A 13,307-nucleotide genomic window follows, 5' to 3' on the forward strand; every position below is an offset into this window, starting at 1 on the left:
TTGGAAAAATCCCGAGGCACACCACCAGCATAAAACATTAAAAAAATGAAACCTAGCAGCCGATATTGACAGTAAAAAGTTGTTCTCGCAATTGTTGGATATAAATTCAAAGCATAACCAACCATGCTGCGCTATAGCTCGTCTCAAAGTAGGTGTACTGTCACCACCTGTCACATCACGCCGTGACTTATTTTGAGTTTTTTGGTGTTTTCCTGTGTGTAGTGTTTCCTATTTTGTTGTTGATTGTCATGTCATGTATGGATGTACTTTGTGGACGCCGTCTGCTGCTCCACACGCCGTAAGTCTTTGCTGTCGTCCAGCATTCTGTTTTTGTTTACTTTGCAGCCAGTTCAGTTTTAGCTTCGTTCAGCATAGCATTACCTAAGCTTCAATGCCTTTTCTTAGTGGCACTCGCCTTTTGTTTATTTTTGGTTTAAGCGTTAGATACCTTTTTACCTGCACGCTGCCTCCCGACATCTACAAAGCAATTAGCTAACTGCTGCCACCTACTGATATGGAAGAGTATTACATGGTTACTCTGCCGATCTCTAGACAGCACAGACACTCAACAACGGCACATGTGCGGATTATAATTACTGGTTTGCAAAAAATATTTTTAACCCAATTAGGTAAAATTACCTAATCTCCCACGGCACACCAGACTGTATCTCACGGCACACTAGTGTGCCGCGGCACAGTGGTTGAAAAACACTGATGTATGTTGCTGTATGTATACTTTTGACCCAGCAGATTTGGTCACATTTTCAGTAGACCCATATAATAAATTCATAAAAGAACCAAACTTCATGAATGTTTCTTGTGACCAACAAGTACATATGTGCTCCAATCACTCTATCACAAAAAAATAAGAGTTGTAGAAATGATTGGAAACTCAAGACAGCCATGACATTATGTTCTTCACAAGTGTATGTAAACTTCTGATCACGACTGTGTATATACTTACAGTATTTATACAAAACATTGATGGAATTGTTTGGATGTTGTTTTAAGCGCTTTATGGTAGGCAGAATAGAACAAATCCCATAGGCTCCTTTGGAAGCGGACTTTTGCTCACACTAATTTACTACCGTATTTTTCAGACTATAAGTCGCAGTTTTTTTCATAGTTTGGCTGGGGTTGCGACTTATACTCAGGAGCGACTTATGTGTGAAATTATTAACACATTACCGTAAAATATCAAATAATATTATTTAGCTCATTCACGTAAGGGACAAGATGTATAAGATTTCATGGGATTTAGCGATTAGGAGTGACAAATTGTTTGGTAAACGTATAGCATGTTCTATATGTTATAGTTATTTGAATGACTCTTACCATAATATGTTACGTTAACATACCAGGCACGTTCTCAGTTGGTTATTTATGCCTCATATAACGTACACTTATTCAGCCTGTTGTTCACTATTCTTTATTTATTTTAAATGTGTATTCTTGTTGTTGGGTTTTATCAAATAAATTTCCCCAAAAAATGCGACTTATATATGTTTTTTTCCTTCTTTATTATGCCTTTTCGGCAGGTGCGACTTATACTCCGGTGCGACTTATACTCCGAAAAATACGGTAGTTAGAAGGCATTAAAAGAGAAAAATGTGAAAAATATGTGTGCTTGTCTTACATAAAGATCGTGAATGATGGGCTATTTTTTTTTTTTAAGTGCAGTTCTCCTTTGAGATACTTTCAGTTTATTTGCTGTACTGGAAATGATAATTATTGATTTAGGTGAGCGGCTCCACACAGTGTATGGAGGCACATAAATAGCTGCTGCTGCATGTCAGCAGGGGGACTAAAATAAATAGTGTCAACCTGAGGGGATCAGCGTTTGTGATCGCAACAACGAAAATCGTCCGATGCTGATGGGTGACCAATCGATCGGCACATCCCTACTTTTTACATATCGCATAGACTTTCATGTCTGATGATTTATTAAAGTACATAATGCACCAAATAACGTATGTACAGTATGTTAATATAAATAAGTCATTACAAACTGTGATGTGGCGTTATTTCATAATGAGGGGATCATTTATTGCATTATTACAAAACCCTTGAGAATGTCGCCCAGAGCAGTTATTGTACATGATCAACGTTCCCTCTAAGGTGCGCATCTGCGCAATTGCGCACTGCTCACGCGTCTTCTGCGCACAGCAAATCCATGTCGCGCAAAAAATCAAATCCCACTCTAAACAATAAACAAATAGTTTGTTTTGTATGATTTTGCAATGCAACTGTGAGTAACAGGTGACGAAAGGCGGCCACAACAGATAAAACAAAGTTTGTCAACACTTAAATTATTGTAACGTCTGTGGAGACACTTAAAGGAGGACAGGAATTCCATCGGTCCCTTTATTTAGTGAAATTGTTTGTCGGCCATAACCACACCAAAACAATGTGTAAAATACTTTTATGTAGCAAAACTGGTCGTTGTCTACCGTACAAACCAAGCCAAAAGCAACTCTTTGTCATCTGTTATATCAACAGCAGGCGCTTGCTTTCTCTCTCACCTGCACCAACACATACACTATGGTGCGTTTATGGCCACACAAAAACTTGGACACCTCCAACACTACACGTAAAGTGTAAATTTCAGGTCGTTTTACTATGACTCCTCAATCAGTGTGCTTATTCTACTGTCATTTGTTAAGAATGTTATTTTTTGGATATTAATCATGAAATGATGTTACAGGACTACATAATTCCATCCATCTTCTTCCGCTTATCCGAGGTCGGGTCGCGGGGGCAGCAGCCTAAGCAGGGAAGCCCAGACTTCCCTCTCCCCAGCCACTTCGTCCAGCTCTTCCTGTGGGACCCCGAGGCGTTTCCAGGCCAGCCGGGAGACATAGTCTTCCCAACGTGGCCTGGGTTTTCCCCGCGGCCTCCTACCGGTCGGACGTGCCCTAAACACCTTCCTAGGGAGGCGTTCGGGTGGCATCCTGACTAGATGCCCGAACCACCTCATCTGGCTCCTCTCGATGTGGAGGAGCAGCGGCTTTACTTTGAGCTCCCCCCGGATGGCAGAGCTTCTCACCCTATCTCTAAGGGAGAGCCCCGCCACCCGGCGGAGGAAACTCATTCCGGCCGCTTGTACCCGCGATCTTGTCCTTTCGGTCATAACCCAAAGCTCATGACCATAGGTGAGGATGGGAACGTAGATCGACCGGTAAATTGAGAGCTTTGCCTTCCGGCTCAGCTCCTTCTTCACCACAACGGATCGATACAGCGTCCGCATTACTGAAGACGCCGCACCGATCCGCCTGTCGATCTCACGATCCACTCTTCCCTCACTCGTGAACAAGACTCCGAGGTACTTGAACTCCTCCACTTGGGGCAAGATCTCCTCCCCAACACGGAGATGGCACTCCACCCTTTTCCGGGCGAGAACCATGGACTTGGACTTGGAGGTGCTGATTCTCATCCCAGTCGCTTCACACTCGGCTGCGAACCGATCCAGTGAGAGCTGAATATCCTGGCCAGATGAAGCCATCAGGACCACATCATCTGCAAAAAGCAGAGACCTAATCCTGCAGCCACCAATCCAGATACCCTCAACGCCTTGACTGCGCCTAGAAATTCTGTCCATAAAAGTTATGAACAGAATCGGTGACAAAAGGCAGCCTTGGCGGAGTCCAACCCTCACTGGAAACGTGTCCGACTTACTGCCGGCAATGCGGACCAAGCTCTGGCACTGAGCATACAGGGAGCGGACTGCCACAATCAGACAGTCCGATACCCCATACTCTCTGAGCACTCCCCAGAAGACTTCCCGAGGGACACGGTCGAATGCCTTCTCCAAGTCCACAAAACACATGTAGACTGGTTGGGCAAACTCCCATGCACCCTCAAGGACCCTGCCGAGAGTATAGAGCTGGTCCACAGTTCCACGACCAGGACAAAAACCACACTGTTCCTCCTGAATCCGAGGTTCGACTATGCGGCGTAGCCTCCTCTCCAGTACACCTGAATAGACCTTACCGGGAAGGCTGAGGAGTGTGATCCCACGATAGTTAGAGCACACCCTCCGGTTCCCCTTCTTAAAGAGAGGAACCACCACCCCGGTCTGCCAATGTGACTACATAATTGCTAATAAAAATATTTATTTTACGGACAGAAAGTTAATAAACACTTCATCTCATGCAACATATGAATGTTTTAAGGGGACCTAAATGTGATCTCTGAAAGGGGTACACAATCTTTCCAAAGCAGGACCCCCACCCAGGCCTAAAATACTATAGTGCATAGCTGATTAAAAAAAATAAACAATATCTAAGTGGGTCAAATCACATATATTAGAAAATAATCTCTTGAAATGGACTAGTCACTTGATTATAATAATAATAAGACATGTAAATTGTTATGTCAGGTTTGAGACAAATGTGCTGCTGGTATGACCACAGTGTGCACGTCTGTATTCCACTGAATGCTCAGGGTGTTTGTGCGTTTGCTCACACACATGAAAAAAAAAATTGGAGGGAACATTGTACACGATGCATTGCAAAACATACAATTTTAATGTTGTTTACCTTTACCACAGTGCATTGCTCGTTTCTTATTAAATAATGCAGCAATCTTAATATTCTGTAGTTGTAAATGGTCTGTATTTATATCGCACTTTGCTGTACCTGGAACCATACCTAAAGCACTTTACATTTGGCCTGGTGCTAATAATTCTGTGTGTGTGTGTGTGTGTGTGTGTGTGTGTGTGTGTGTGTGTGTGTGTGTGTGTGTGTGTGTGTGTGTGTGTGTGTGTGTGTGTGTGTGTGTGTGTGTGTGTGTGTGTGTGTGTGTGTGTGTGTGTGTGTGTGTGTGTGTGTGTGTGTGTGTGTGTGTGTGTGTGTGTGTGTGTGTGTGTGTGTGTGTGTGTGCGTGCATAGAATGGTGTTCAGCAGGGAGGCGGTGGTGCGACTCCTGAACAGCGGCTGCAAGTGTTACAGCAACGACGCGCCAGACGACATGGTGCTGGGAATGTGCCTCAACGCTCTCGGGATTCCCGCCACACACAGCGCACTTTTCCACCAGGTACACACACTTGCTTTAGTGTTAACGATAATTACGGCGGGTGTTCAGAGAAACCTTGCCGCCAGGTGGGAGCTTCTTTTTTGTTTTGTTTTTTTTGGTCAACATTCGGCGAATGTAATCCTCTACTTTTGCACCACTATTGATTTGTGCAGTGTGTGTGCGTATATAGATTAGTGTACTTTATCCTACTTTTCAGGCCCGGCCAGAAGACTACGCCAGGGACTTCCTCGCTCATCAGGTGCCCATTTCTTTCCACAAACACTGGAACATCGACCCAGTTGCCGTTTTTAACAAATGGCTGACAGGCGAGAGCAAAAACTCAGACAAACCTAATAAGAATGCGAAGACTGAGCTATGAAATACTTTAAATGTGTGGATGAATATGTGAGTGTGTTGCTATGGAGATAAGTGTGTGTGTGTGTGTGTGTGTGTGTGTGTGTGTGGGGGGTTGCATGTTATGTATGTGTATTTATATATGATGACACGCTACACACAGAAAGATGCCACTCTTTTTCTGTCGTGTTCACAAGATGCCACTAATGCTGTACAGTCTATTTTCAAATAAATGTGGACATTTTTAGGTTGTGTTTTTAATCAATTTAAGTGACCCGCTCGGAGTTAATGCTTATTTTATTCTGATGGCAGTCTTTGTGCATCAACATAATGTACTGTTCATGCATTTTTGATGTGTGCAGTCGTCTCGCAGAATTGGCCTTGTTTAGTCCTTAATTGGAAGAAATAATACGTCGGATTCCTGAAAAAACACAGCAGATAAACATGTGAGTCATAGTATGTAGGCACTACTGAGTATAAACAAGCTGCATTGCTTATTTAATTGGATAAATAGTCTGTGTGTGTGTGCGTGTGCGTGCGTGGTGACAGCACAACTTTTATGCGTTTATAGCAGTGCGTGAGATGTAAGAAAATGCGCCTCCTTAAATTTTGTGTTGTATATTCAGACAAGTTTCATAACACAGTTGTCCCTCGCTTGACCCCATTGCAGATTTTTGGGGGATATTTTCATGTTTTTTAATGCACAATGTGCAATTTTGTGGTCCTGAATTAAGCATTTTCAAGGACTAAATTTACAAAAAATAGCAATACTACAGAAGTGTTGGCCACGAGAAGAGACTAAAGCTATCAGAGCGAGCTATTCAGTATCGTAGCCACTGATTGGCTCAGCCTTAGACAGCATGACTGTAATAAGGTAGCAAAGTAAGCCTAAGTATTCATTAAAAACAAGGCAGAGGTTTTATTTAACAAGTACAGGTATATCCAACCGGAACTTCTCTACCTCTCGCACTAGCTCAGGCTCCTTCCCCCCCAGCGAGGTGACGTTCCACGTCCCAAGAGCTAGCTTCTGTAGCCGAGGATCGGACCGCCAAGTGCCCTGCCTTTGGCTGCCGCCCAGCTCACATTGCACCCGACCTCTATGGCCCCTGCTATGGGTGGTGAGCCCATTGGAGGGGGGACCCACGTTGCCTCTTCGGGCTGTGCCCGGCCGGGCCCCATGGGGACAGGCCCGGCCACCAGGCGCTCGCCATCGTGCCCCAACTCTGGGCCTGGCTCCGGAGGGGGGCCCCGGTGACCCGCGTCCGGGCGAGGGAAATCTGAGTCTCGGTTCTTGCATTTCCATAGAAGTCTTCGAGCTGCTCTTTGTCCGATCCCTCACCTAGGACCTGTTTGTCTTGGGAGACCCTACCAGGGGGCATGGAAGACCCCGGACAACATAGCTCCTAGGATCATTGGGACACGCAAACTCCTCTACCACGGTAAGGTGGCAGCTCACCTCAACGCACAGCAAGGGCTCCGGAACCAGTTCTCTCGAGAGGGGCTGGACTCTCTTCCACTCTGGCGTTGCCGGCAGTGAGAGGCGACGGGCTGGGGTGGCAATTCTTGTTTCCCCCCGGCTCAGAGCCTGCACGTTGGAGTTCAACCCGGTGGACGAGAGGGTAGCTTCCCTCCGCCTTCGGGTGGGGGGACGGGTCCTGACTGTTGTTTGCACTTACGCGCCAAACAGCAGCTCAGAGTACCCACCCTTTTTGGATTCACTCGAGGGAGTACTTGAGGGTGCTCCCCCGGGTGATTCCCTCGTTCTACTGGGGGACTTCAACGCTCATATTGGCAACGACAGTGAAACCTGGAGAGGCGTGATTGGGAAGAATGGCCGCCCGGATCTGAACCCGAGTGGTGTTTTGTTATTGGACTTTTGTGCCCGTCACGGATTGTCCATAACGAACACCATGTTCAAGCATAAGGGTGTCCATATGTGCACTTGGCACCAGGACACCCTAGGCCGCAGTTCTATGATCGACTTTGTAGTTGTGTCATCGGATTTGCGGCCTCATGTTTTGGACACTCGGGTGAAGAGAGGGGCGGAGCTTTCTACCGATCACCACTTGGTGGTGAGTTGGCTGCGATGGTGGGGGAGGATGCCGGACAGACCTGGCAGGCCCAAACGCATTGTGAGGGTTTGCTGGGAACGTCTGGCAGAGTCTCCTGTCAGAGAGAGTTTCAATTCCCACCTCCGGAAGAACTTTGAACATGTCACGAGGGAGGTGCTGGACATTGAGTCCGAGTGGACCATGTTCCGCACCTCTATTGTCGAGGCGGCTGATTGGAGCTGTGGCCGCAAGGTAGTTGGTGCCTGTCGTGGCGGTAATCCTAGAACCCGTTGGTGGACACCGGCGGTGAGGGATGCCGTCAAGCTGAAGAAGGAGTCCTATCGGGTTCTTTTGGCTCATGGGACTCCTGAGGCAGCGGACAGGTACCGACAGGCCAAGCGGTGTGCGGCTTCAGCGGTCGCGGAGGCAAAAACTCGGACATGGGAGGAGTTCGGGGAAGCCATGGAAAACGACTTCCGGACGGCTTCGAAGCGATTCTGGACCACCATCCGCCGCCTCAGGAAGGGGAAGCAGTGCTCTACCAACACTGTGTATGGTGCGGATAGTGTTCTGCTGACCTCGACTGCGGAAGTTGTGGCTCGGTGGAGGGAATACTTCGAAGACCTCCTCAATCCCACCAACACGTCTTCCTATGAGGAAGCAGTGCCTGGGGAATCTGTGGTGGGCTCTCCTATTTCTGGGGCTGAGGTTGCTGAGGTAGTTAAAAAGCTCCTCGGTGGCAAGGCCCCGGGGGTGGATGAGATCCGCCCGGAGTTCCTTAAGGCTCTGGATGCTGTGGGGCTGTCTTGGTTGACAAGACTCTGCAGCATCGCGTGGACATCGGGGGCAGTACCTTTGGATTGGCAGACCGGGGTGGTGGTTCCTCTCTTTAAAAAGGGGAACCGGAGGGTGTGTTCTAAATATCGTGGGATCACACTCCTCAGCCTTCCCGGTAAGGTCTATTCAGGTGTACTGGAGAGGAGGCTACGCCGGATAGTCGAACCTCGGATTCAGGAGGAACAGTGTGGTTTTCGTCCTTGTCGTGGAACTGTGGACCAGCTCTATACTCTCGGCAGGGTCCTTGAGGGTGCATGGGAGTTTGCCCAACCAGTCTACATGTGCTTTGTGGACTTGGAGAAGGCATTCGACCGTGTCCCTCGGGAAGTCCTGTGGGGAGTGCTCAGAGAATATGGGGTTTCGGACTGTCTGATTGTGGCGGTCCGCTCCCTGTATGATCAGTGTCAGAGCTTGGTTCGCATTGCCGGCAGTAAGTCGGACACGTTTCCAGTGAGGGTTGGACTCCGCCAAGGCTGCCTTTTGTCACCGATTCTGTTCATAACTTTTATGGACAGAATTTCTAGGCGCAGTCAAGGCGTTGAGGGGATTCGGTTTGGTGGCTGCAGGATTAGGTCTCTGCTTTTTGCAGATGATGTGGTCCTGATGGCTTCATCCAGCCAGGATCTTCAGCTCTCACTGGATCGGTTCGCAGCTGAGTGTGAAGCGACTGGGATGAGAATCAGCACCTCCAAGTCCGAGTCCATGGTTCTCGCCCGGAGAAGGGTGGAGTGCCATCTCCGGGTTGGGGAGGAGATCTTGCCCCAAGTAGAGGAGTTCAAGTACCTCGGAGTCTTGTTCACGAGTGAGGGAAGAGTGGATCGTGAGATCGACAGGCGGATCGGTGCGGCGTCTTCAGTAATGCGGACGCTGTATCGATCCGTTGTGGTGAAGAAGGAGCTGAGCCGGAAGGCAAAGCTCTCAATTTACCGGTCGATCTACGTTCCCATCCTCACCTATGGTCATGAGCTTTGGGTTATGACCGAAAGGACAAGATCACGGGTACAAGCGGCCGAAATGAGTTTCCTCCGCCGGGTGGCGGGGCTCTCCCTTAGAGATAGGGTGAGAAGCTCTGTCATCCGGGGAGAGCTCAAAGTAAAGCCGCTGCTCCTCCACATCGAGAGGAGCCAGATGAGGTGGTTCGGGCATCTAGTCAGGATGCCACCCGAGCGCCTCCCTAGGGAGTTGTTTAGGGCACGTCTGACCGGTAGGAGGCCACGAGGAAGACCCAGGACACGTTGGAAAGACTATGTCTCCCGGCTGGCCTGGGAACGCCTCGGGATCCCCCGGGAGGAGCTGGACGAAGTGGCTGGGGAGAGGGAAGTCTGGGCTTCCCTGCTTAGGCTGCTGCCCCCGCGACCCGACCTCGGATAAGCGGAAGAAGATGGATGGATGGATGGATGGAAGTACAGGTATATTTAATATTTTCGGCCACCGTAACTGAAGGTGGGTAATGCTTGGACACTTGACATAATAAAGTTAAAGGCCTACTGAAATGTGATTTTCTTATTTAAACGGGGATAGCAGGTCCATTCTATATGTCATACTTGATCATTCTGCGATATTGCCATATTTTTGCTGAAAGGATTTAGTAGAGAACATCGACGATAAAGTTCGCAACTTTTGGTCGCTGATAAAAAAGCCATGCCTGTACCGGAAGTAGCAGACGATATGCGCGTGACGTCACAGGTTGTGGAGCTCCTCACATCTGCACATTGTTTACAATCATGGCCACCAGCAGCGAGAGCGATTCGGACCGAGAAAGCGACGATTTCCCCATTAATTTGAGCGAGGATGAAAGATTTGTGGATGAGGGAAGTGAGAGTGAAGGACTAGAGGGCAGTGGGAGCGATTCAGATAGGGAAGATGCTGTGAGAGGCGGGTGGGACCTGATATTCAGCTGGGAATGACTAAAACAGTAAATAAACACAAGACATATATAGACTCTATTAGCCACAACACAACCAGGCTTATATTTAATATGCCACAAATTAATCCCGCATAACAAACACCTCTCCCCTCCCATCCATATAACCCGCCAATACAACTCAAACACCTACACAACACACTCCATCCCACAGCCCAAAGTACCGTTCACCTCCCAAAGTTCATACAGCACATATATTTCCCCAAAGTCCCCAAAGTTACGTACGTGACATGCACATAGCGGCACGCACGTACGGGCAAGCGATCAAATGTTTGGAAGCCACAGCTGCATGCGTACTCACGGTACCGTGTTTACGTATCCAACTCAAAGTCCTCCTGGTAAGAGTATCTGTTGTCCCAGTTCTTCACAGGCCAATGGTAAAGCTTGACTGTCATCTTTCGTGAATGTAAACAATAAAACACCGGCCGTGTTTGTGTTGCTGAAGTCGGCCGCAATACACCGCTTCCCACCTACAGCTTTCTTCTTTGCTGTCTCCATTGTTCATTGAACAAATTGCAAAAGATTCACCAACACAGATGTCCAGAATACTGTGGAATTTTGCGATGAAAACAGACGACTTAATGGCCACCATGCTGTCCCAAAATGTCCTCCACAATCCGTGACGTCACGCGCAGACGTCATCATACCGAGACGTTTTCAGCAGGATATTTCGCGCAAAATTTAAAATTGCACTTTAGTAAGCTAACGTATTGGCATGTGTTGCAATGTTAAGATTTCATCGATATATAAACTATCAGACTGCGTGGTCGGTAGTAGTGGGTTTCAGTAGGCCTTTAAAGTACCAATGATTGTCACACACACACTAGGTGTGGCGAAATTATTCTCTGCATTTGACCCTAAGGAACCAGACTAGGATATGGGGGAGCTACCAGACAATTTATATCGAGCTCGGGTCATTCCTGCATTTACATTGATAGTGACATCACACAGATATTAATCAAAGACACATTGCAAGTACGACATGGAAAAACAAACATGGCAGGAAAGACATTGCTGTCTGTTGCTAGTACCCTTAAATACTGGATTCACGGTGAGAACAGGTGGTTGTCAGACTTGACTGATGTGTACCTATCTTGGAACATTTGACCATATATGTGTGGCAGAATATTTATGGTACAGTTGTCTTGGCTCTGGATGGTGTATGTTACTTGGCTATGTAATGTGTAGCTTCAGCTATTTGCACTTTTCTTGGTAAACATAGTTGCTATCAGAGTCTGTCCAGCTATATTTTAGCATACTTACATGACTCTTGAGCTGTCATTTTTGTATCGTTACCTCAGCCTAACCTCGTAACCTCAAGGGACAGCCTTTATTTTAGTCGTGAATGTATGAAGACAAAATAAAAGGGGGCTTGGATGCGGTGCCTGTGGGACGCGAGCATTTAAGACTTAAAAACCTAAGAAGGTTAGAGCTGTATCCATATAGGATATGCACACGTGGGATATGACAGCTCTTATGTTTGACCCAATTACCTACCACAATCTTGTTGACATCAGTCTTCAGTGGCACACAATTGATGTGAGTCCATCCAGATGAATTCATGGGTTGTTATCTTTTGATTACAAGAGTAGACCAAAATTGCTCTCTGGGGAAATTTCCTTGACGCTGTTCCATAAAAGTATATTTTGCTGATATGGAGCGTTGTGTCTTCAAAAGCAGTAAAGGAGAACGCGGCCCGGACTGAAAAATGGTACACAAAAACATTCTAGCTCACCGTTCAACCTTCAGTCTGAAACAAACCGCAACATTCAAAGTGCACAAAATGTGACTGAGAAGAAGCTGCGACTGCAATCTACTTTGCTGGGAAAAGTTTGATGTATTCTAAAAGGATTATTTTGTTTAGTGTGAATTGAGTGGGAGTGTGTAATCTGCACACTCCTTCTTCACAAGTGTTTGAGTGTCGCTGCAAGGTTATATTTAGCCTCATACTGTAAAATCTCCGTGCTGCACCAGATTATGTTCTCCAAATCCACCTGCAGTCAACTCGCCATATGGCTGCGCTCATTGCGTCTCGTCTCCTCTCCTCTCCTCGCTGGGTTTTATTAATGTCAGCCGACTTTTGACCTGAGCTAATTAAAGAAGATCCTCAGCGGCACACCTGTGTAGAAGCTCTAGCCGAGGCTTTAATTTATTAGATTAGTTTGAATCATTGTGTACCATGGCCTTCATCAAACATTTACAAACCCCGTTTCCATATGAGTTGGGAAATTGTGTTAGATGTAAATATAAACGGAATACAATGATTTGCAAATCCTTTTCAACCCATATTCAATTGAATGCACTACAAAGACAAGATATTTGATGTTCAAACTTATAAACTTTATTTTTTTTTTGCAAATAATAATTAACTTAGAATTTCATGGCTGCAACACGTGCCAAAGTAGTTGGGAAAGGGCGTGTTCACCACTGTGTTACATGGCCTTTCCTTTTAACAATACTCAGTAAACGTTTGGGAACTGAGGAGACACATTTTTTAAGCTTCTCAGGTGGAATTCTTTCCCATTCTTGCTTGATGTACAGCTTAAGTTGTTCAACAGTCCGGGGGGTCTCCGTTGTGGCATTTTAGGCTTCATAATGCACCACACATTTTCAATGGGAGACAGGTCTGGATTACAGGCAGGCCAGTCTAGTACCTGCACTCTTTTACTATGAAGCCACGTTGATGTAACACGTGGTTTGGCATTGTCTTGCTGAAATAAGCAGGGGCGTCCATGGTAATGTTGCTTGGATGGCAACATATGTTGCTCCAAAACCTGTATGTACCTTTCAGCATTAATGGCGCCTTCACAGATGTGTATGTTACCCATGTCTTGGGCATTAATACATCCCAATACCATCACGGATGGTTCTTTTCCTCTTTGGTCCGGAGGACACGACGTCCACAGTATCCAAAAACAATTTGAAATGTGGACTCGTCAGACCACAGAACACTTTTCCACTTTGTATCAGTTCATCTTAGATGAGCTCAGGCCCAGCGAAGCCGACGGCGTTTCTGGGTGTTGTTGATAAACAGTTTTCGCCTCGCATAGGAGAGTTTTAACTTGCACTTACAGATGTAGCGACCAACTGTAGTTACTGACCGTGGGTTTCTGAAGTGTTCCTGAGCC

At 46.7% G+C, this 13,307-nt stretch overlaps 1 protein-coding gene across 2 annotated transcripts in view; it reads left to right on the forward strand.

The window, feature by feature from the left end:
- The window catches only part of b3glcta (beta 3-glucosyltransferase a), a 136,082-nt gene extending 130,445 nt beyond the window's left edge, over positions 1–5,637 (forward strand). For both annotated transcript variants that reach the window (XM_061972636.1, XM_061972637.1), the window contains exons 14-15: positions 4,890–5,034; positions 5,231–5,637. In XM_061972636.1, the coding sequence (XP_061828620.1) occupies positions 4,890–5,034; positions 5,231–5,392 (307 nt within the window). In that variant the 3' untranslated portion in view covers positions 5,393–5,637. The remainder of the gene's footprint in view (positions 1–4,889; positions 5,035–5,230) is intronic.
- The last annotated feature ends 7,670 nt before the right edge of the window (positions 5,638–13,307 follow it).

The sequence above is a fragment of the Nerophis lumbriciformis genome, linkage group LG17 (assembly GCF_033978685.3).
Source record: "Nerophis lumbriciformis linkage group LG17, RoL_Nlum_v2.1, whole genome shotgun sequence".
NCBI lineage: Eukaryota > Metazoa > Chordata > Actinopteri > Syngnathiformes > Syngnathidae > Nerophis > Nerophis lumbriciformis.